The sequence below is a fragment of the Eucyclogobius newberryi genome, unplaced genomic scaffold, assembly GCF_026437365.1.
Source record: "Eucyclogobius newberryi isolate DKJ021-1_F unplaced genomic scaffold, fEucNew1.0.hap1 SCAF_4, whole genome shotgun sequence".
In the NCBI taxonomy this organism is placed as follows: Eukaryota; Metazoa; Chordata; class Actinopteri; order Gobiiformes; family Gobiidae; genus Eucyclogobius; species Eucyclogobius newberryi.
Window position 1 is genome coordinate 18,918,120 of NW_027316056.1, and position 22,870 is coordinate 18,940,989.

The 22,870-nt window shown below is 40.8% G+C and overlaps 2 protein-coding genes across 2 annotated transcripts; one reads left to right on the top strand and one right to left on the bottom strand.

Moving 5' to 3' along the window:
• Positions 1 to 396: 396 nt before the first annotated feature.
• Positions 397 to 16,276, top strand: tmc6b (transmembrane channel-like 6b). Its single transcript, XM_072462361.1, has 20 exons — positions 397 to 596; positions 2,804 to 2,931; positions 3,151 to 3,306; positions 5,679 to 5,843; positions 6,794 to 6,902; positions 6,979 to 7,063; positions 8,492 to 8,749; positions 9,424 to 9,626; positions 10,277 to 10,421; positions 11,686 to 11,841; positions 12,818 to 12,996; positions 13,080 to 13,170; positions 13,283 to 13,380; positions 13,459 to 13,554; positions 13,632 to 13,707; positions 14,170 to 14,303; positions 14,967 to 15,143; positions 15,232 to 15,310; positions 15,605 to 15,691; positions 15,960 to 16,276. The coding sequence occupies exons 1-20, from the start codon at positions 541 to 543 to the stop codon at positions 15,972 to 15,974; spliced, it is 2,493 nt and encodes an 830-aa protein (XP_072318462.1). The 5' UTR covers positions 397 to 540; the 3' UTR covers positions 15,975 to 16,276.
• On the bottom strand, positions 16,200 to 22,637 carry notum1b (notum, palmitoleoyl-protein carboxylesterase b). The gene is made up of 11 exons (XM_072462362.1): positions 21,989 to 22,637; positions 21,312 to 21,364; positions 21,133 to 21,228; positions 20,659 to 20,719; positions 19,470 to 19,528; positions 19,277 to 19,379; positions 19,003 to 19,194; positions 18,824 to 18,921; positions 18,034 to 18,181; positions 17,902 to 17,949; positions 16,200 to 17,058 (listed from the first exon to the last, which is right to left on the bottom strand). Exons 1-11 carry the CDS (start codon positions 22,312 to 22,314, stop codon positions 16,722 to 16,724), a joined length of 1,521 nt encoding a protein of 506 aa, XP_072318463.1. The 5' UTR covers positions 22,315 to 22,637; the 3' UTR covers positions 16,200 to 16,721.
• Positions 22,638 to 22,870: the final 233 nt, after the last annotated feature.

The following is a 22,870-nucleotide window of genomic DNA, read 5'->3' on the forward strand; positions in this document are numbered from 1 at the left end:
ACATTTTAAATATATTTATCTCAAACTGCATTTTAGTTCAAAGAGTAATCCAAACTTTTCATGTTAAAATACTCAATCACAAAGAGGGCACACAGCTTTTTATTTCTTTCTGACAGGTGAATGTGCATTTTAACATTACTTGCATTCATTAGTGTAATTAGTCTCGGAAAACGAAACCAAACATGTTATAACAATGAAGTAACTCCACGTCACATGCTTGCGTTGATTATTGTCATTGCGTATCGTTGTTTTTGAACCTGTTTTTATGTTGAGACACGACTAGACTGTTCAAAAGACATTTGAAACACTTTGTCTGCGACTTAGTTTCGCTGTCTTTCCCTTCAGGACAAGTCGTAACATCGTCTCCTGGAATTCATACCTTCAGCTCACGCCCCTCCCCTCGCCCCGCCACTCTCTGTTACAGGTACACGCACAAACAAACAGCATGCTGGGAGTGGAGCCAGCGTCTGAACGGGTGCGGTCCTGATCCCGTGCCCCTGGTCCAGTCCGCCACCGAACACAGGAAACCGCTCAAGAAAAATGGCCCGAAATGGGAACTATGACCAGGACTATCCTTTGATGGAAGCCGGACTGGAGTAAGTCCGTCTCGTTTTACATTCTGACATGGGATTAGTAGTGTAGAAAAGTGCTGATCTGAAGAACTCTCTGACTTTGTTGATTTTTAACCCGTTACTGAATACAAAAGGAAATGTATTTCTTGTGAAATATTTTTTTTATAAAGCAATGACTCATTGGCTTTTTGTACAACTTGAAACTATGTTGCAAACTTCTTTTACTCATTATTGACGTGTCTATGATGACTTTAAATTAGAGCTGGGTCATATATAACGATGTAGATTATATTGTGAATGTTTTGCACATAGGCCAAATTTAAATGTTTATCGGTTATAGCATGCTTAAAAGAGAGGATTAAAGTAGAAATTTGAAACTCTTTGTCATAAACTTCCAAAAAAAGGCGCAAATTAATCCTTCTGCACTTTTGTGGTTAATTTGATTGACATTCCACATTGGTCAACTAAAATTATTTAAGATGCCTTTTAACATATTCCTGTTGGATTGACATAAAATTGTTTCAATATCACTGTTTCAAAAATATCGAGATATTAATTTGTGTCAATATATTATGCCCAGTCCTAGTCCATATTGTGTAAACTAAATATAATGATCAAAACAATGATTATATATGAATATTACACATTTATTTCATATCACATCATGTCATAAAAAACACTAAACACGTCCCATTCGAGTTTTAAATGAAGAAAAGCTCAATTGAGCCACTAAGTCTAGAAATGGAGATGAGATTAATCTGTTAAAGCAAACTGAATAGTATTTTCAGTTGTAATAATATTAGTGTCACTGTATTTTTTTTATTCTGTTGTAGTTTGACTGTACAAATATCTTGTGTGTTTGGATGTGGCCCACACCAGGAGGATCATGTCCTCTTGTTGTCTCAATGGGCTTCTCTCCTGTTTGTTAAACATTAGTGACTGTATTTGCAATGTCCTAACATGGCAGTATCAAAGGTTTCACAATATAAGTGCAAATGTAAAAAATATTTACTGTTCATCCCAACATTAAAAATCACAAAATGTATATATGGTATATATGTAGGTGTGGACTGCTGGAGCAGCAGCATCACAGAGAGGGAGAGGAGGAAGCTGGACAAAGTCATCAAGAAGTCCAGCTCCGTCCTGGGCTGTGCTCTGGACTCGGTGAAGGAGGTGGGGGACAGAAGGGTCCTGGCTAGTTTCACATCTATGCTTGACCATGAGTGTCACCCCCTGCAGGACACTATGTCCACTCTGGAGAGCAGCTTCAGTGAGAGACTGATCCACCCTCGCTGTGTGAAGGAAAGGTTTCGCAGGTCTTTCCTTCCTGCTGCTGTCAGACTTTATAACAAACACTGTTAGTCCTGAACACTCGCAATACTGACCTAACCATGTGCAATTCCGTCATATGTGCAATTACTGTCATGATTCATGTGCAATTACTGTCGTGATCACATGCAATGGTATTTATGTATTTATTATTTATCAATTTATTTATTTTTATCTTTATTATTTTTTCCCCTCCATCCCTTGTTGGGTAATGGGAGGTTTTGTCTATAGGAGTTTTTGTTTATAGGAGATCTTCTACTGAGAGTGTTTTTCAAACTTCCTATAAGTGATCTGTTCTTATCTTCTGTATCTACCTGCGTTGCGTCAATTAAATTTCCCCATGTGGGACAATAAAGGATTCTTATTCTTAGAGAGAGAGAGACTCTCCAGCAATGGCTTCAGCCATTGCAAATCATCTAGTTCAATTTGCTGTCCTATTTTTATGTGACAGAACAATATTTTTTTATTTACTTCAATAAAACAATATATTTCTATGTTTGCTGATATTGCATACAATAATAAAGTTGTAGTGCCCCCAGACAGATAGAATAGCAAAATACCTCTAAATATACTTTTTATTTTGTCATCCAGAAAGTAAAATTCCATGAAGCTGATCAAAAAACCTGATGGCTAGAAGAAAGAAAATAAAAGAAAGATTTCTTTGTTGTTTGATCACGGTCTCTCAGTAATCGTCACACTAACATTTTATACCATGACAGTCCTAATGCGAATGCACTCATTGTTCACCAGGAGCATGTAGACCCTGATACAGGAACGAGAAGAGTACAACTTCCACCATGAGCTTATTAATCTGATCACAGGAGACCAACCATATTCACATCCCCATTATAGAGGTTATATGGCCTTCACTGGTTTAATGGCAGTGCTTCGTCGTGTTTCAGGAGTCCGGCGGATGAAGACGGGGTTCACGACTCGTTCCATCAGCTGATCCAAGAGCAGAGTCAAAACGCTGGATTCTCAGACGCCCATGAGCTTCAGGAGATGCAGAGGGAGCTGGAGGAGAGGAGAGGTAATGGCACATCCCCCCTTTTCATTTTCAGACCAGTTTAAACCGTAAAAGTCCAAATAAAGACATTCTCATATTGGCTCTCACCTGTTTGGGAATTTGGTTGCAGCAGATCATAACAACTGTTTTAGTCTGGTTTAACTACATTTTGACGTGGCCTTGTACATTCTTGTTACAGCAGCTGCCCTCATTTGTTTCTTTGTTGTTGTTTTTTTTTTTTAGATGATGTGTCGTACTTGCCCAGTCCCAACAATGATCTGTACAGAAGGAGACGGGGTCGACTGGAGGCAGAGGAGCAGCCGACTGACGCTCTGATGGGCGAGCGCTGGTCCTCTGCCACACTCAAGGTCCTGTCCTCCATGCCCAGTCGAACCATCGGTGAGTCTGAGGGCGGCGGACGGTGCAATCATATCTTTCATCGTCAAAATTAATCGATCGTGGCACATTTTGTATAACTGGCAACAAAGAGAGTCGTTGTTACACCAGACCGTGCAGGAAAAATCCACTTCTGCAGAACAGTCTCTCCTAGAGTATTGTTTTCACTCGTGACAAAGTACAGTTCTATTATAGTTTTTTTTTGAGGATAAACATGTCTTCATAATGTTAAGATGATATTTATTGATTTATATTTATTGACGTTTTTAGTCGGTCTCTGTAGTTTTTCCTCAGAGAAGGGGAGGGTCTATGGATGTTCTGGGACAGTCATCCATTTACGTAATTCCTGTGAACGTTGGGTGATCTGCTTTTCTATTACTGTCAATGACTGATTCATCGTTTGATTTTCTAACTTTTTTAACATAGAACATGACCAGAGAGCAATAGACAGACTAAAAAGAACATAAGTAGCACAGAACATTTTACAGAAAAAAAAAATCACGATATTTCCAAGTCCAAATTGTGGTTCCACTTGGTCCAGAGTCTGTTAAATTTGTCCAGTACCAAATTGAGTCGATTTTCTAACATTCAGTTGGTAAAATCAATAATTTTCAATTTTGGAAAGTCCTGTCAGGCAACTGCCGAATTGAATGCTAGTAATAAGTATTGTGACATCATTGTGATATTATTGTGATATCACAATCCTTCACAACATTTCAATAGTGTTCCATGCTTAATGCGCCATGAGTCCAGGGGGTCTTGAGATACCAACATGCTAAAGCCAAATGCTGCTGTTTTTAGGATAAACATACATAATGTGTCAGCATAAACTTGTTTTGTTATTAAGCGTTCTAGTCAAGTCCCAGGGTAAATAAAGTGTTTACTGCTCTACACAGAACATTCAGCTAAAACATAACAAACTGTTTCTTAAGAAGAGCTTCATCAGCATCAACAGAATGTGCCCACTTCCTGTTTGTGGAAGAACACAGGCCACAGCACTTTTATATCTTATCTTTTACCCCCCCACACCTTCTTCTCTCTCTCTCTCTCTCTCTCTCTCTCTCTCTCTCACACACACTCGCTCACTCGCTCACTCACTCACTCACTTACTATTGTTATTATTATTTTTTCTTTTTATTAAGAGTAAAAGAGTTTTTTTTGTACAAGAGTTTTTATAAGAGCTTTTCTATCAAGAGTGTTTTTAAAGTTTTTGTTTATAAGTTATCTGTTCTTTGTTGTTTACTTCTGTACCTACTTTGTGTTGCAACACTGGAATATCCTCATTGTGGGACAAATAAAGGCTTATCTTATCTTATCACTCTCACGCTCGCTCGCTCACACTTGCTCCTACACTTGCGCTCTCACACGCTCACTCACTCTCATACTCACTCTCTCTCTCTCTCTCTCTCTCTCTCTCTCACACTCACTCTCTCATACTCACTCACTGTCTCTCATACTCACTCTCTCATATTCACTCACTCTCTCACACTCACTCACTGTCTCTCACACTCACTCTCTCATATTCACTCACTCTCTCACACTCACTCACTCACTGTCTCTCACACTCACTCTCTCATATTCACTCACTCTCTCACACTCACTCACTGTCTCTCATACTCACTCTCTCATATTCACTCACTCTCTCACACTCACTCACTGTCTCTCACACTCACTCTCTCATATTCACTCACTCTCTCACACTCACTCACTGTCTCTCACACTCACTCTCTCATATTCACTCACTCTCTCACACTCACTCACTGTCTCTCACACTCACTCTCTCATATTCACTCACTGTCTCTCACACTCACTCACTGTCTCTCACACTCACTCACTCTCTCACTCTGTCACTCACTCTCACACTCACTCTCTCTCACACTCTCTCACACTCTCTCACACTCTCTCACACTCACTCACTCACTGTCTCTCACACTCACTCACTCACACTCTCTCACTGTCTCTCACACTCACTCTCTCACACTCACTCTCTCACACTCACTCACTCTCACACTCTCACACACACACTCACACTCACTCACTCACTCTCACACTCACTCACTCTCTCTCTCACACTCTCTCACTCACTCACTCACTCACTCACTCACACTCTCTCACTGTCTCTCACACTCACTCTCTCACACTCACTCTCTCACACTCACTCTCTCACACTCACTCACTCTCACACTCTCACACACACACTCACACTCACACTCACTCACTCACTCACTCACTCTCTCTCTCACACTCTCTCACTCACTCACTCACTCACTCACTCTCTCTCTCCAAGTACCCCCTGGCGCCCCTGGTTGGCAAACGCGTATTTGCTGGTTTTGCAGGTGTCTGATGTTCTTCTGCTGTTTCTCTGTTGTGTTCAGGTCGAAACCGAGGAGCCATCATCTCTCAGTACTACAACCGCACAATGCAGCTGCGCAGGCGGCGGCAGAGCAGACCCTCCATCAGGGACTTTTCCCGATCGTCCCGTCCCAGCATCACAGGCTACGGGATCGAGGCAGACAGCACAGACGCAGAGGGCTCAGAGGGTAGCACCATTTACACAATTAACAACTTTACACCAGGCCGAATATCAGTCTGTTTACATTCAAGTTCACAAGCCACTTATGTGAAAAGGGTTCAGTTATTGCAATTACATGTTCATATGACAATTAGATGTGGACAATATATTGTATTTTAAAACACACTGTGACTGTTGGGGTGCACGGTGGCTGAATTGGTGGGTTTCTTCTTCTTCTTTGGTGTTTTATGGCGGTGTTACATTACCACCACCCACTACAGTTCCTTGTTCGGTTTGTTTCGATTGAGTGTTGACTAGACCAACATCACATGATCTCTGTGGGTGGAGTTTGCATGTCCTTCCTGTGTTACCGTGGGTGTTTTACAGGTTCTCCGGCTTCCTCCCACCGTCCAAAGACATGTTTGTGTTAGGTCAAGTGTCAACTCTAAAAATGCCCCAAGTTACAGCTCCAGTCAAACGCAACCCCTAACAGGAACAAGCAGTAGAACATTCTGTTTTGAAGATATATGTACGCCACCACAGACATTGTTGATTCATTTCTCCCTGTGGCCCTCAGAGGCAACTGTTGTTGTGATTTTGGGCCTTACAAAAATAAATTGATTTGATTTGATGTAATTCAATATTGAGTAGATGGTTTATTGGAAAAAATGCTACACAAAGAACAGGTTAAAAATATAGGAATATATATATATATAGGAAGGGGCGCTAGGCAAGACACTTCACCCACGTTGTCTAATAAAGCACTTTCAAAAAGGCCCTTCATAAATATTAAACCTAATAAATAAAACTAATATGTTTAAAAACATATTTGACACATTTCTGTTGGAGTAACATAATATCGCCCCCTCAAAATTGGACTGAACTGAGCCCAAACCTGGACTTTTGCAGCCACTGTCTTTTAAATGCTTTAATTTGGATGTCATATATGTAAATGTGGGTGTTATTTTTGGTTTCCAGTCAGTAAGAGGGACCGTTTGGTGAACAACCTCCAGAACCTCTCGGTGAGCGACAGAGTGAGGATGCTGCGGGGGATGCCTCTGAGTGTCGCAGAAAAGACAGAGCTCAGGTTGGACTCGGCCCTCTTGTCGTCTGCTGTTCTTTTGTGCTTTTAGGTCTGAAACATTCCTCGTTGTTTTTTCCAGGCGGTTGGCGTTACAAAAGGAACGTCGTACCTTGTCCAGTCGTCAGATCCCCTGCTGCAGCCGCCTCAAGTATTACATTATAATTGTGAGTAACTTGTGTGGTCTTCTTCTGTCAGGGTTTTAACCCTGAAACTGTGCGTCTATTTTTTATCTTCTGTACATTTGTGACTTCTACATTGACTCTACCTCTGTATTTAATTAGAATCAGAATCAGAAAAGGTTTATTGCCATTGTCAATGAACAAAATTCACAGGCATCACTGGTGATTCAGTGTAACATACAACAACGATACAATGAAGATTTATAAAAATCAAATAGGGAAAGAAAAGCAATTTAAATGTACTATAAAATAAAAATACTATGTACCGGAACACAAAATGTACAGATTTTACATCTGTAAATTTAAATTTACAGATGTAGCGCAGAAAGTGAACCGTGCAGTCAGTGCTTTATTAAATTGTAGTTAAAGTGGCAGGTGTGTTCATGAGTCCAACGGCAGAGGGAGAGAAACTGTTCTTATGACGGGAGGTTCTGGTCCGGATGGACCGTAGCCTGCTGCCTGAGGGGAGTGGCCTCCTGCCTGAGGGGAGTGGCCTCCTGCCTGAGGGGAGTGGCCTCCTGCCTGAGGGGAGTGGCCTCCTGCCTGAGGGGAGTAGTAGGGAATAGTCCATGTCCAGGGTGAGAAGGGTCGGCTGTGATCCGACCTGAACGCCCTAGAGCCCTGGAGACATACAGTTACCCTTAATATCTTTAAAAATCTGTGAGATAAATACGTCTGGCAATTCTAACCACTTCCTCTTTTTGTAAGGTGCAAGTTGAGCACTGCTCTGTTGCTCAAGCGTTGATAACTTTACTTTTACGTGAATCAGATTAATGACCTTATTGCCTTGTTTTTTTATACTTGCTTCATAAACAAGTGTTTTACCTTTTTAATTTAAATTAATCAAAACTAACTTTAAGAAACACTGGGCTACTACGAATGTTTAGAGTTTAGTAAATTTGTGAAAATTATCCAATTAAGGTTGTAACAAAATTCTGCATCTCAATGGATATGTTGAACTAGCCTTTTGCCGTCACATCTGGACCTCATTGTTATACGCGCATATTTGTCAACCAATTATGTTTTAGGGCTAAAAATAATAGCAGAACTACACCTGAACTATGGCTGCAATGATTAATGGACCAAGACAACAATAAAAGAAAGGTCGTAATTGTTACCTGGACAATACTTAAAGTTATCAGTCATTGTATTTCAACTTATATTTGGTTAAATTTGTTCTAAAATGTCTAAATTTAGAACAGAAATAATTGTTTGACTAGTCGACTAATAAGAAAATAATTGCTGCCTAATCGACTACTAAAATAATCATTAGTGACAGCCCTCAACTGAACGAGCTCAACTTTGCCTAAAAGAATAGTAGACACAGCTACAAAACCCCCATTCTAATCTTTATTGATGTATCTAATCCCCCTTGTTTTGTTGTTGTTGTTGTTTGCTTGTTGTTGTTTGCAGGCGGCGCGGCAGAGCTGGTACAGCTGGCTGTCGTTCCTGCACTCGCTGCAGCTCTGGCAGGTGGCGCTAAAGAGGGTCAGTGGACGCTTCGGGACGGGGGTTTTGTCCTACTTCCTCTTCCTCCAGACGCTGCTCTTCTTCAACATCTTCCTCTTCCTGGTCACTGGGGCCTTTTTGGTTCTGCCCCAAGTGGTGCACCCGCCTGATCCACCCCCAAAGAACATCCCTTTTACGGGACTGGAACTGCTCTCTGGAGCGGTAAGATTTGTGCATAATAACACATTCACCCTCATACAACAAACCGTGATTAAAGATGCACTATGTAACTTTTCTGGAAGAGGGGCCACCACCTGCTTGTCTCCATGGAGATTAGGGTTGTCAACTAGTGATACTAAAACTAGATCCTCGTTTGAACAAATACGATACTAAAAATAAACACATAAACAGGACCAACTGTAACGTTCCTTAACAGTTTTATGAATAATCAGAAGTATTATAAGCTCACACATGTAAACCTGAAGAAATACTATTATCTTATGAAATTTACAGTATTTTGTCTTAAAAAGAAAAGTGATAGAATAATAATAATCAAATTCAACCCTTTTCCTCAGCATTGTGACTACACGATAGACAGAACATTAATGGAGATGTCATTGCGTTGCCTTGTTTCACAGTATGACATTAAACTAACAAGGAGGTGATGAGTTACATGTCAGATCTGTGGAGTGGCAACCCCGCTCACAGTAAAGAATATAAGTTTTTTAAGGCACCACTTAGCAGTTAAAACACCTGCAAGACAACAAAAGCAGTTCTAGATGATGTGAAATCTACGAGGCAAAGCAAAAGCATCTCCATGGAAACGAGCAGGCGGCATGCCCTGTACCAGAAAAGTTACTTAGTGCGTATTTCATTGTGTATACTTTGTCTTGTAGGGCTATTTCTCGGACACTGTGATGTACTACGGATACTACTGTAACTACACGCTGCGCAGCTCATGCAAAGATCACAACATCTCCTCAGCCGCCAATGAAACACAACTGGTGTGTCAGTCCAAGCTTTCGTACAACATGCCACTGGCCTATTTCTTTACCATCGGAGCCTCCTTTTTTATCACCTGCATCATCCTTGTGTACAGGTACTTTGGTTTCACTCGTTTAAAAGGGAACTGTGTATGTTTTCTGGTTGTCAGGAAATTACACATGAATCAATGCTATTCCTTAACAGTCAGAGAACATAATTCAACTTAGAATATTAAACGACACATAAACGTCAGTCTTTTGTATGGCAAGCTTGGGAGAAAACGCCGGGACGGGGTCACGCGGGCTGTTGTAAGCAGCCCTGGTGACCCTCCTGCGTCTCACACAGTTTTTTCTCATGCAGGTTGGTTTTATTAGATATTCTGGAATAGGCGGGTCACATTTCTCATTGGTCAGCTTCACATCAAGGCACTTGTCTTTTACAACAGTTGGTATTTTTCCGTAGAGATAAAGCCTGGTGAATGTTTTTCTAACTCCCCTGGGCTGTTAAACCCCCTCCCTGGGGCAAACATTCCCCGCTCCATCTTTACGACACCTTCACAAACACAGTTTGTCACATGCTGTTTTTCTCTCAGACTAATGATGCAGATAATATACTATTATGCAGATAAAATACATCACAGAAATATAATCATATATTCACATTTTATCACACTGGTGCAGGCAGTAAAAAAAAGGGCCTGTAATTACAAGCAATAACATCTGTATGGTCATCGGTCAACAGTTTTTATTTGTCCGTTTTCTTCAGTATGTCGAAATCCTTTGGTCGGAGCTTCAGGATCGACCACTCGCACAGTATTTTGGCCATGAAGGTCTTCTGCTCCTGGGACTTCAAGGTCATCAAGAAGACTTCTGTTAAACTCATGTCCGAGAATATCAGCACACAAATAAAGGTCTGTATACATTTGGACTGGATTAAATGAGTAATGAGTCAAAAGAATCTCATGTTATTTGGGATGTAACAGTTGCAGTGATATTGTAACATAAATTGTATATCAGTTGCTACCGTTGCCATAGTATTATGGAAGCTACAGTGCCTTGGATGAATAGTTTAGTTGAGGCAGGACGCTTAAAAAAACCGAGGCAAATAACTACGTCGTATCACATTTTTATTATCAGTTTATAAATACCAACAAAACAAGACCCGAGAGTAAAAGACAAAAGCAAAAAGCAAAAGGAACTCAGTCAATGCATAATTGACATATTATGTATCCGCCCACTGCCCCACTCTCTGGCAAATGTGTCTATATTTAATGTTCCATATTTAGTGTTGGCTCTGTCCCAGTCATCCATTTTTTGTTATTGCCTTGTGCTGAACAACTCCTCTTTCTAATTATACATTTAATAATATTAAAGCATGAACAAAGACATAATTCATCGTGACAAAATTGTTAATTGATTCTGGCTTAGGGACTAAATTAATACTCAAAACCCTTTATTAAAGGTGGTATGGCTGATTTTTTTCTGCAAATTTTTTATCATATTTCCTCGTGGCGTGGATAAATCATTAGTCCTGCCACGTATCAATCATAAAACGCACCTACCGCTCACCTGCAGCAGCGTCAGGCTCGTCCCCACGTTTCCGCGTGCCTAAGCGGATGGATCTATCATAATATAGTTCCCTCAGTGTACGGGGCAAAATGAAGACTGAGAAAGACAGTTCGAGCTGACGCAGAAGTGGACAGAAATCTACGGGAGACGAGCGATGTGATGCGCTCCGTTGCGCTAATAAACAAACGCACGTGTGTGTTGTATCAGTCCGCATGGGGGAGTGCGCATGCGCACTTCCGCCTGCGTTCTCAAATCGCCGAAAAATCGTCCATACCGCCTTTAAATACCGGTAATTACTTGCCTTAATCATGCTTGATAAATGATTTGTTCATTTTGAATTTTTATGCTTTATTAAGTGGAAATCCCTGGTCTTTTGCTCTGTTCAGTGTAGAGTAATACTGTTTATGGTTCTGATAAATGTATCGTAATGTATCACTTTAATCTTAACTTGTTGCAATATGACAGTTATGAATGCTTGTTAGGGCATATTTGGACTTACAATTATTCCATACAACGAGATGAATAGCATTCTAATATTGCACTGTGAGAGTGTAGTGTTGGATTCCTGTCAGTTCTCACTTGTTCCTCTGGTTTGTGTGTTTGCAGGAGCTGCTGGCAGAAGTGAACCACAAACTGGTGAAAAACACAGGGTGCCAGAGGCTGTGGAGAGCGACGGTGCACGGTTTGGCCTGGACCATCTGCATCGCCAGCACCATCGGATGTGCTTTTGGTATTTACTTCTTCTCTGAGCACATGCACAAGGTGAGACGCCACGTGACGATAGAACTAACAGTTATCTCATTGAGTTTAAGTTGTAACTAAAACCATTGGAAATAAAAAATGCATACCAATTCATCCATGAGTCACATTGAGTCAAATAAATTTAATTGAGTCATTTTTAATTGAGTCATAAATTAATTGAGTTTTTTTTAAAAATATTGTTCTTAAACATTTTCTGACACCATACTCACACACTGCAAAATGAAAGTTATAAAAGCTTTATGTTGACTTTATTAAAATATATTAAATGATTCGTCGATGATGTGATTTAATTTTTCTCATTTTTGTGGCCCATCCTCTGAAAATAGCAGATTTTGTGCGTGATTTGATGATAAATCCTTCCGATTGCATTAACTTCAAATTATAAATCAGATGTTTTCCAGACCGTTTCAGTCATAGTTTACCCAAATAATACATTTTTACTTAGTACACCTAGTACACTTAGTACACCTTCTCGTTTAGTATTATTTTTGATGTAACAATAATTTTGAGCCTTTTTTGGCTACTCTATCCTTCCCTATTCTTAAAGGCGCAATGGACGATGTTCATGCGCACTCCCCCTTGCGGACTGATACAACACACACGTGCGTTTGTTTATTAGCGCGATGGATTGCATCACATCTCTCGTCTCCCGTATATTTCCGTCATAGTCTGAGTCAGCTCGAACAGTCTTTCTCCGTCTTCATTTTATCCCGTACACTGAGGGAACTATATTATGATAGATCAATGCGCTTAGACACGCGGAAACGTGGGACGAGCCGCACGAGGCTGCAGGTGAGCGATAGGTGCGTTTTATGATTGATACGTGGCAGGACTAATCGGCAGTCCACGCCATGAGGAAATAAGACTCAGATTTGAGCCAAAAAAATCGTCCATTCAACCTTTAATCTAAAATTGCAATGCTGGTTCTGATGGTTTTTACAGCCATAAAATAGTCCAATTTGTTTTAATTCAACAGAACCTGGAGCAGCTTTCCCGACGTGTCAAAAAGGACCCAATACTGACGGAGGCGAGTATGCTGGCACTCCCTGTGGTGGTGTCCGTTATTAACCTGCTAGTTCCCGGTTTGTTCAACGCCGCTGCCTGGATGGAGGACTACGACTCGCCCTCTGTCCGCACCTACGTGGCCATCAGCAGGTCCTCGGCGCTCTGAACGTGTTTTTGTCAGGTTATCGCTTTAAACTGAGGAGTTTCATTGTTGATTTTATCATGACTTTCAGAAATTTGATGCTTAAAATCAGTGTGCTGGGAGTTCTTTGTTACCACTGGTTGGGTCGTGTGGCAGAAAGCCCTGGGAGAATTGGCCTACAGGTAAAAATAATGGTCTATACTATTTACATATAGATTTGTTAATTAAAACAGAGAAGAATATGGTAAATACAAGTATGTGGATTCAAATACAGGTCTTTTGTTATAATTTTAGTGCTGGGAAACTTTTGTTGGACAAGAACTTTATCGCTTCCTGATTATGGACTTCATTTTCACACTGTTGGACACTTTGTTTGGAGAGTTTCTTTGGAGGTAAGTATTGATATATTGATCCCTAAACACAATATGAGCATTGTACTCTATAAACTCGAATCATTTTTATCTGCACAGACTGTTTTCCGAGAAGGTGCTAAAGCGACGCAGGAAGCCCGTGTTTGATATCCCCAGAAACGTCTTGGACCTCATTTATGGACAGACTTTGGCGTGGTGAGCTAAATATACATTTATATTGTGTTTTACAGATCCAGAGGCTGTTCTTTGTGATTAATTACTTTTCTTATTAGGTTAGGTGTGCTCTTCACCCCAATACTCCCAGCTGTGCAAGTCCTCAAACTCCTGTTACTTTTTTATATTAAGAAGGTACAGTGGTCTATATTTACTATATAAACAGTGTGTGTAGAGACAATTTAAGCGTTTGGAAACTAATACAATCAGGACTGAAGATAAAAGTGAAATTAAACATGATATATAAAGCTATTTACAATGTATCTTGCTTTATTTATGTTTTACTGAAAAAAATATGTGAAAGGCTGACCCCACAATCGTTTTTTTTAACGGATATATTACATTGTTTACCACAATTAATACTTTTTTGTGAAGATCAAATTCAAATGTTAAAATACTATGTAATAGATAAGCAAACTGTGGTAACTCAGATGTCTAGCTTGGAAATTCAAAACTTCTTATTACAGGCAGTTAATCAGTGAAGATGTGTCAAGATCTACTTCACTTTTTCTTTTGAACATGATGACATGACACTTTTCAAGGGTCTATAGTGATTGTGTTGTAACGTCCCACATTTGTTTCCATCTTTCCGCTTAGGGCAGTGTGATGATGAACTGTCAGGCCCCGAGGAAACCGTACAGAGTCAGCCAAATGACCACAGTCTTCATCACGCTCCTCTGTATCCCGTCGTTTGTGGGAGCTTCTGTCTGCGTCACTTACACCATGTGGAGGTAAACTTTCAGGCGAAAACAACAGCCATGAGAAATGGTTGTTTTGAAGATGGAAAAAACTGAATATAACTTGAACAGAGCTGATAAAAAGAGAAATTAGAGGGATCATTTTACAGCCCTTTCATCCAAGACGTTTACAGGGACATTACACTGATCGAAAACATGACTTTATTATCTTCTTAAGCAGTCCTAACTTGACTTTGCTCCATCCACGCAGCAATCATAAAATGTCTGACTAACTCGTTGCTCAAAACCAATTTCGAAATCAAACTCATTAAAAAACAGTTTTCAACACAAAATAGTAGTTTCACCACATTGTCTTGTACTTCTGTGTTCTGATACAGAGCACAACCTCTTTTTGTCATTTTTTATTGTATTATATATTTATACATTATAGTAGTATGATATATCAGCTGTCACCTTTTTAACTATTGTTCCATCTTTGGTCTGATGTCAGTTTGATAGACACTGACCAGGGCGACTGGAACACCTCCCAGAGACACACTTTTACCATCATTTCACCATCATAACGTGTTCCTTGTCACACTTTGGCAATACATTTTTTTTTTTTTTTTTTTTTTATGCTTAATTCTCCTTTCAGTCCTTTCAACACAATCTAATGTACTTTAGAATATTTAACTTGTTCCGTTTTCTCGTCTGCAGTATTACTCCGTCGTCTTTGTGTGGCCCGTTTCAACAGCTCAAAACCATGATTCAAGCAGGAAAGCGCTGGGTCGAGGAGCTGGAGAAGGACAACCCCAAACTCTCTGTGTTGGCCAGAGCACACTCGTATTTGGTTGAACACCCGTTTTTCCTGTTTGTGGGAGCCGGCATATTTCTGTGAGAATCAACAAACTATACTGGTAATTATTACTACGTACGGATAGATTTATGGTTTATTTTAACAAAAGCGTCTGTTTTTCTACAGAATAATCATCTACTTCCACAGTCAGGTGGTTGATGGTCAGAGAAAAATCATTGACCTACTGCAAGAACAAATAAAAAATGTAAGCAATTCATATTTATATCATTTTATTCAATTAAATATATAGAAAAATCACTTATGTTGTAGGTGTAAGTTAGTAATAGTGCTAAAAAGCCAATGGTCAAATGTCAGAAGGGCAACAATAAACTGAATTTAAATTAAACAAATGTTTCTGCCTTGCAAGAAATGTGTCAAATATACAAACCCCAGCCACAAGGGGTCAGTAAAGGACCATGCAGCTGAAATGTACAGATCCAGATTCAATATTATATGAAAGCTTATTATAAATCTGTTTTTGTGTTCTCTTGTCCTTCAGGAGGGAGAAGACAAAAAGTTCCTCATTACTCGTCTTCAGTCCATTCATGAACAAAAGCGGACACCGGCGCGCAGACTCACCAGTCAGGTCAGACATTTGTCTTGTTTGTACAATAGAGCCACACACCCAAAAATAAGCATATTTATTTGTAATACTAGTAACACGAGTTTTAATGGTAATAACACTCAAACTGACTTCTGATTGTGGTCCCATTTAAATAATAGACACATATTATCTGTTTCAAGGGAAACTCATGATTACAGTAGCATTTGCTGTGGATCTGGATTACAGCCTGAACCCCAAGTGGGACTGTGATGCACAGGGGAATTTAGTTAACTGTGTTTTCTCTTTCCAGGATTCTAACTGTTGAGTGGCCAACTTTAAACATTGTTTACGGGACAAAACTGGACGAGCTCATAACTGGAGTCAAAGTTGAATCAAGTAACAACGCCCAACAAAACTGGAGAATACATTTTACATTATTATTTTTAGCTGCACTTTCAAACCAACTGTGAACTTTTGGTTTAACTTTTTACCAGTTTTATACTACTGTTTTTATATATATATATATATATATATACATATATATATATATGGATCCAGCCCGAATGCTGTGGGTTATGTATGATAATGTCTGTTCTAGTGTTTTAAATTAAATTATGTCATGTTTTTTTATCAATTGTTTTGCTTCTTTTTTCCAAGTAGCTACTGTGGCAAACGAAAAGGTTAATTTTTGTCATTTTAAAAACTGAAAAGGGTTTTTTGTAGCTTTATTAGTAAATTTAAGTTATGATTCATCCAAGTAAGAACAAGCAGCATATTTGGTGAAGAGTAGAAATGGCAGCACCGTAGAGGGACGACAGTAGCGAGCACCATTACTTCCCAAGGAGAAAGTACTGAACGTCTGCATATTCCTTTGTCATTGTAGAACTAGCTCCAAGGCAGAGCAGCAAATGATCTATGTACTAAGCTTAAGTCGACCGGCACAGTATGTACATTTGTCCAATTTTGAAGACAATATTTCACAAGCACAATGTCATTTACGTGAGTCCTGTTGTGCCTTGTCCAATGCTGTCCATGTATATGCAGCTTCGTCTTCTTAATATTGTTGTTTGTCTCAGCTGCCGTTGTTGAGCATGCCCAGTAGCTTGCGGGGGTCCATGCCTTGCTGCTGGGCCATCTTCTGCACATCGAAGCCCATGTGCTTGAGAAACTGTATGACGCTCATCTCCTGTCCAGTGAGCTGGTCCCGGATAGTGGGGCACGTGGGGTTACAGTGGGGCCAGGGGCAGCTATCCACCAGGTGCAGTGGGCAGCCCCTGAGAGGAGGCGTCCGCTGCTTCAGGACGCTGTAGTTCCCGTGGCTCACGTTTTTACTGTTCTGAAGACTGCGGTCCCAGCAGTGCAGAGCGCGCGGTAAAGACGTGCCTTTGACTTGAATCTCCATCCAGTTTCTAAGCGTGCGACAAAGGAAAAACTGAGTAAATGATTTTATCTATGGGTGATGAGTGATGAAAATGACGTATATGAACCGGACGCTGAAATCCATGAAAATGTAATAAAGTATATAACATAATGATTTCAACGTGACACGGAGCGTGTCAACATTAACATCTGCAATTTAAACCACATATCACCTCTACCTTCATGGACCAGGCTTGACCACTGCACACAGAAGGAGCCATGTCAAGACAACCACTATATCCACTGTTCAATAAATGTTAAATGAAACAATATTTTGGGGGGTAATATTTATTACGTGTACCTTTCGTTGCACTTTTGTTTTTTTGTAGTATACAGTACAATATGATTTGAGCTGTAAAGAGTTGAATTAAGTAACTCAGTATACATACTAACTGTTCTACTCATTTGTTGCATCTTTTCTTTTTTTAATTTATATTTAACACTGTTAAAAGATTAGGTTAGGGTGTGTCAGTGGCATAAGGTTTTTTTTGACAGAACAGTGTGGGGTGAAATTGGGTGAAGAGCAGCATTCAGCAAATTGTTGGAGAATCATTCTCACGACACTGAGACCGGCACAGAACCTGGCATATGTGCTCTTGGTTAGACCACTCAGCCACTGGGCAGGACGGTATGGTAGTTTCAATATTATCTTTTATCGTGATACTTTCTGGAGCTATTGTTCATATGACAAGCCTACAGAGAAGACTCCACAAGAGATGGTCACCTACTGTCACAATTTCACTGTGAAAATTTGTCAATTTAAAAATGCTGTATAAGCCGCACATAGACTTTGGTCTTGCCTTATTTAAGCTCTGATTTAACTCATTACTTACGTTCTTGTGATGAGTTCATGTGAGAGACAGGCTGGAGAGAATATTGCCCTGCCACAGAAACATACAAACGGTTTTATTTTTGTGCACATTCCAGGTGTGTTGTGCGTGCGAGTGTGTGTGTGGTTTTCTTACGGAACGCCCCGCAGTGTGCTCCTCAGCTCTTGCCCCAGAGTCTGGATGTACCTCCACTGCCCCTCGTGAACAGGCTGACCTATGAGGTGCACATTATCCACTGTCAGCTGGGCCTCATCAAACAGCCACTGCACCACAAACACTGGACCTGGAGAGATTTAGTTGATCCACTTTAATATTTGTATTTTCAAAACTATACAATTAGGAATAGAGAAATGTGTATTCTATTGTTATAATTAGTTTGTAAAAAATAAATCATTCAAAATAATAATAATCATAAGATAAAAAGGCACCATGATTTGATTTTTATTCAGTTTTCGGACATTCTAAAAACGTATCTGGCTGCGTTTCCTAATGTGTGCATTGTGTCACTATGGTAACAACCATGGCATCAATTAGTTGTTTTCAGATTCTAGACTGTGACAACGTCCTACACCCCAATGGGGGCGAGTGCCAAAGCAATTTTTTTTTATCTCTTCTCTATCTTTCTCACTCTTTCTCTCCCTCTTTAGTGTGGAGCACGAGCTTTGAAGACGTACAACTACAGAAGACGTACAACTACAGAAGACGTACAACTACACTGTACCATGAAATATCTAAAAGTAAATTCACAAATGATGATGATTCCCATTTGTGACTAGACTCATTACCTTCTTGTATTACAACAAAAATCTGCAATTTAACCATATTAATCTATTAAATATTATTGGCCTATAGAACGTTGTGATGTCATCTGAAACCCAGCAATATCGACCATTCATATTAGTCAACATTTTCTGTTTGTACTTACTGCTAAGTGTGGGGAAGACTTTATATCCAAAGAAGCAGTTCCACTCCTCTCCAACATGAGCCTGTCTGCAGTTCTCTGGCACTTGTGCCCCCCAGTATCTTTAAAGACAATCACAAAAAGGTGACTTAAATGTTATATATCAGTACCGGTATGTCTGTTAGACTTCACGTCTATCTAACCTGACTCCTCTCTTTATCGCCTCAATAGGGGCACAGCTTATGGTGTCCAGACAGTCAGTGAATTTATACTGTTTGTTGTCCAGGAACCATCCTGAGTCTGCGAGTCCTCGAACCTGCACCGCTGTGTGGCCCTGGGTCTTCAGCTGCTCTGAAATATGGTCCACGTTGAGCAGGACTCCAGTCCCTCCAGCACTGGATCAATATAAAGCGATTTAAGCTGGGGACATGGTAGACCTGTGTATATTATAGTTTGTGTGAGGTGTTGTCCACTGACCTGCTTCCTGCCAAGAGCAGGACTTTAGCACTGTTTAAACCTTTAGCCAACAGCTCATTGACCACCTCACGAATGATCAGAGACCCCATGAAGGCATAGTCACCTGGAAAAAATAAGTTAAACATTGGAAGTGGACATTAGAAGTAAAATAAAATATTGTTGCTTAGGGCCAAAATATTTTCTGGTATCTTACTGTGTTCAGACTTGGGTGTGGCTCCACTCCACACATCACTGGAACAGTATGGGATGAATCTGTGAGGACAAAAAACATTGTTTTCATTTAACACTTCAATTTTACACTACTGTAACTCCCTGCTTGCAGCATGTCCTAAAAGCTCTATAAAAAGCTTTCAATTGGCTCAAAATACAGCAGCAAGATTACTAACAGGAACTAAAAGAAGAGAACACATTACGCCGGTGCTCGAGGCTCTTCTCCTGTCGAGATTAGAATCAAATTTAAAATCCTTCTCCTGATTTCCAAACCATAAATCACCTGGCCCCATCCTACCTCAAAGATGCTATAGTACCATATCATCCAAACAGAGCTCTTCGCTCTCAGAATGCCGGCCTTCTGGTGGTTGCAAGAGTCTCTAAAAGCACAGTAGGAGGTAGAGCGTTTAGCTACCAAGCTCCTGTGTTATGGAATCAGCTCCGGTCCATATTAAAGAGGCCGACACAGTCTCTTCATTTAAGACCAGGCTTAAAATGTTCCTCTTTGAAATATCTTATGTTCAGACCAGTTAGGAACAGAAATATAAACCTACAGTTTCAGCTACGCTGCCCTAGGAGCAACTATGCGGTGGGAAGTATGGCAGCTTGAGCACTATCCTCTGCTTCTGACTACTTTTTCTATCAAACAATATTTAATATTTAATTTCCCTTGCAATCTGTTTTTTCTTTTCCCACTCCCTGCCACTCCGGGGGGAGTGGTACAGGGTGACCTGTGGACCCAGATGCTCCTCGAGTCCCTGGAAAAGCGGTCTCTACTTCATATGGACGGTTCTTCATCTGCCTGGAAGAACTGGTTCTCCTACTGAAGAACTGGTTCTCCTCCTGAGTGGATCCAGCTCCACTGTCTATCTCGTGTCCGCCTGTCCGTCTGGGGGAGTCGGATCTCTCCTTCTCTGTGGAACTCCTCCAGGTTTTTTGTAGTTTTTCCTGGCCGAGAAGGAGGGTCTAAGGACAGGGGACACTGGGACATCGACCCTCATCCCTACGTACATTGTTTAATCACTGTCGCCCTCCGAGACAATTGCTGTTGTGATTTTGGGCATTAAAAAATAAAAAATACATTGAATTGAATTGAATAAAGTGTCTTCTTCCTAAAACACCTTGCTTTAGGAAGGAAACAGCACTTGAATGATTACGCTACAGATACTTACACCATGTTGGCGTTCCACCAGTGAGGATTTTCTTCAGGCTGTGGGGACAAGATTCCAGTCCCTGAACAAAAAACAGAAAACGTTTCAAGGGGGTAAGACATTTTTCAGGATCTTAGTTTAAATACAGAATCTGGACATGTGCACATGTTTGATGTGCAGCTTGTGTTTTCTCTGTGATGAAAAGGTCATTATGGATGCCTGCTTTGGTCAGCGATTACATTCATGCTCCACAGAGAAGTGAGGCGGCGGCACAGCCGCTGGTGTAACGTCTACACAGAAAGAGGCAAGTGTAAACAAACAGGAGGTTCCCTCATTGCCCAAAGGGAAAAACTCAGTTTGACTTTAAAAGATTCGTGCAAACTCAGCCAAAGAGGAAACACACAGCTCTCTGTGAACTACTGATAAACCTCTGACTCTGTGCAGCTGGACCTACAGTGAAGCACATTATAAGTGATCATTGTGTTGTCTTATCACCTGTTCTGCTCGTTGACCACTTGGTAGAGCTCATCAGTCTCCTCATTGTCTCGTACCTGCTGTTGCATGTCTGTCTGTTAAAGCAGTACCATCCACCTGCCCAAAACACAGTGGGGTAGATGAGTTAGAGGACTTGAATGAATTTCAAGACTCTAGACTGGGTAACTTCAGCTCCTCACCTTCTAAAAACACCAGCCACCGTTTGCTGCCCTTAGACTGCTTTAGGTAATATCTGTAAGAAACCAGAAAACTCTAGTCTTTAATCGCCTGTAAAACATTGAGCAACATACAGAAATTTACAACGTTCTATTATAAAAGTGAATTCAGTTGAATTACTGAACGTTACTTATTGAAGTATAAGAAAAAAGCCTAATGCAAATTGTAGGTCTGAAGGCATGTATTAAAATAAAAAAACATATACATAAATCATAATTTAGCAGCTTAACTTTTGACAAAATACCATTAAGATGAAAGAATATTAAAGGTTGGTTTTGTTAGCCTATCCTTGGTGTGGCCATTCAAATTGAGATATTCTTCCTAAATAAATGGCCTGTTACTCCACACAAAATATCTGCTTCGTAAACAGTACTAATGTAATGAAGGTTATAACCCTGAAGACTGTAAAAACACATTTTTAATGAATAGGTCTAGATCTGAAAGACTAAATGAATAACCACTGCTCTGAGGGCGCAGTGGCGCTCAATAGGTCGCGAATCGGCTGCGCGTAAAGTCTTCTCTCTGATCTGCTCCTTTGATCCAATTCGGTCACATCCGGAGGGAATGAAGGAGTGGAGAGGGAGTGGGAGTCTACAGAGATCATCCTCCATCACAATGAAAGGTACAAAGTGACACTCACCCCGCGGGAGAGCCGTCGTTACAGGTGACAGACTCGTTCTTGAGAAAGTGTAGCTTCATATCCTGGTCCAGTTTTTGCGCAGAGCAGGGGTATAAAGACTGCGCCAGGTTCTTAATCTGAACCATAAAGTTGTCCATGTTGCCCTCTACGGCTGTAAAGTCCAAAGGAAAGCTCTCTGCCCCATCCACGCGCTCCCTGGGGACGGGAGCCTGCTGCTGGACACGGCGGGACTGCGCTCCTCTGCCGCGCGCCCTCTTGGCTTGGCCTGGTGCGCACAGGTGGACGAGGAGCAGCAGCACACAGGAGCGCACAGCCACACGCTGCATTGTGGACAAGTATATCAAAAGATAAACATTCCTAACAAGCGCCAAGAAACGTTCTGTGACAAGAGGGACACTCTTGGAAACAAATACAAAATAAAAAGGCGCAAAAATCCATCATATCTTCAGAAGTGGATACTCTACTCCAGTATTTGTGAAATATCCCTTTGCTGCTTTCTTTCACTTTCTGATAGTTGGTTGTAGTTTGACTTGTAGCTGAAATTGCACCCGCAGTGGTTTATATTTGATGCCCCCTCCTCGTGCCCCGCATTTCTTGCTCGTGTGGGCCAATCATCGCGATGCTCTGACCGATGCTCTCGGCGGGGCGTTGGTCTCACGCGCCAGGCACGCCCCTCCGGAGAGCTCGTGCGTACGCCAGGTCCCTTTGATGTGGTGTCGTCACATGACCGCGGTGCCTTTGAAGTGCGTTTGATTGAATGTGCTGCTGTGAAAGCAGAGCGCGGTGGTGGGACAGTGGAGCAGAACATGTGACATGTCCCCAGGCTGCTTGGTGTTACAGGAAATAAAACTTTTATGTGTATGTTTTCCAAATATACACAAG

Coding starts and splice junctions, on each gene's coding strand:
- tmc6b (XM_072462361.1), top strand. CDS start 541: ATGGCCCGAAATGGGAACTATGACCAGGACTATCCTTTGATGGAAGCC. Junction 6,903..6,978: donor GCAGAAAAGACAGAGCTCAG/GTTGGACTCGGC, acceptor TGTTTTTTCCAG/GCGGTTGGCGTTACAAAAGG. Junction 10,422..11,685: donor ATATCAGCACACAAATAAAG/GTCTGTATACAT, acceptor GTGTGTTTGCAG/GAGCTGCTGGCAGAAGTGAA.
- notum1b (XM_072462362.1), bottom strand. CDS start 22,314: ATGCAGCGTGTGGCTGTGCGCTCCTGTGTGCTGCTGCTCCTCGTCCAC. Junction 21,365..21,988: donor AACGACGGCTCTCCCGCGGG/GTGAGTGTCACT, acceptor GGTTTCTTACAG/ATATTACCTAAAGCAGTCTA. Junction 17,059..17,901: donor CATGAACTCATCACAAGAAC/GTAAGTAATGAG, acceptor TCGCACGCTTAG/AAACTGGATGGAGATTCAAG.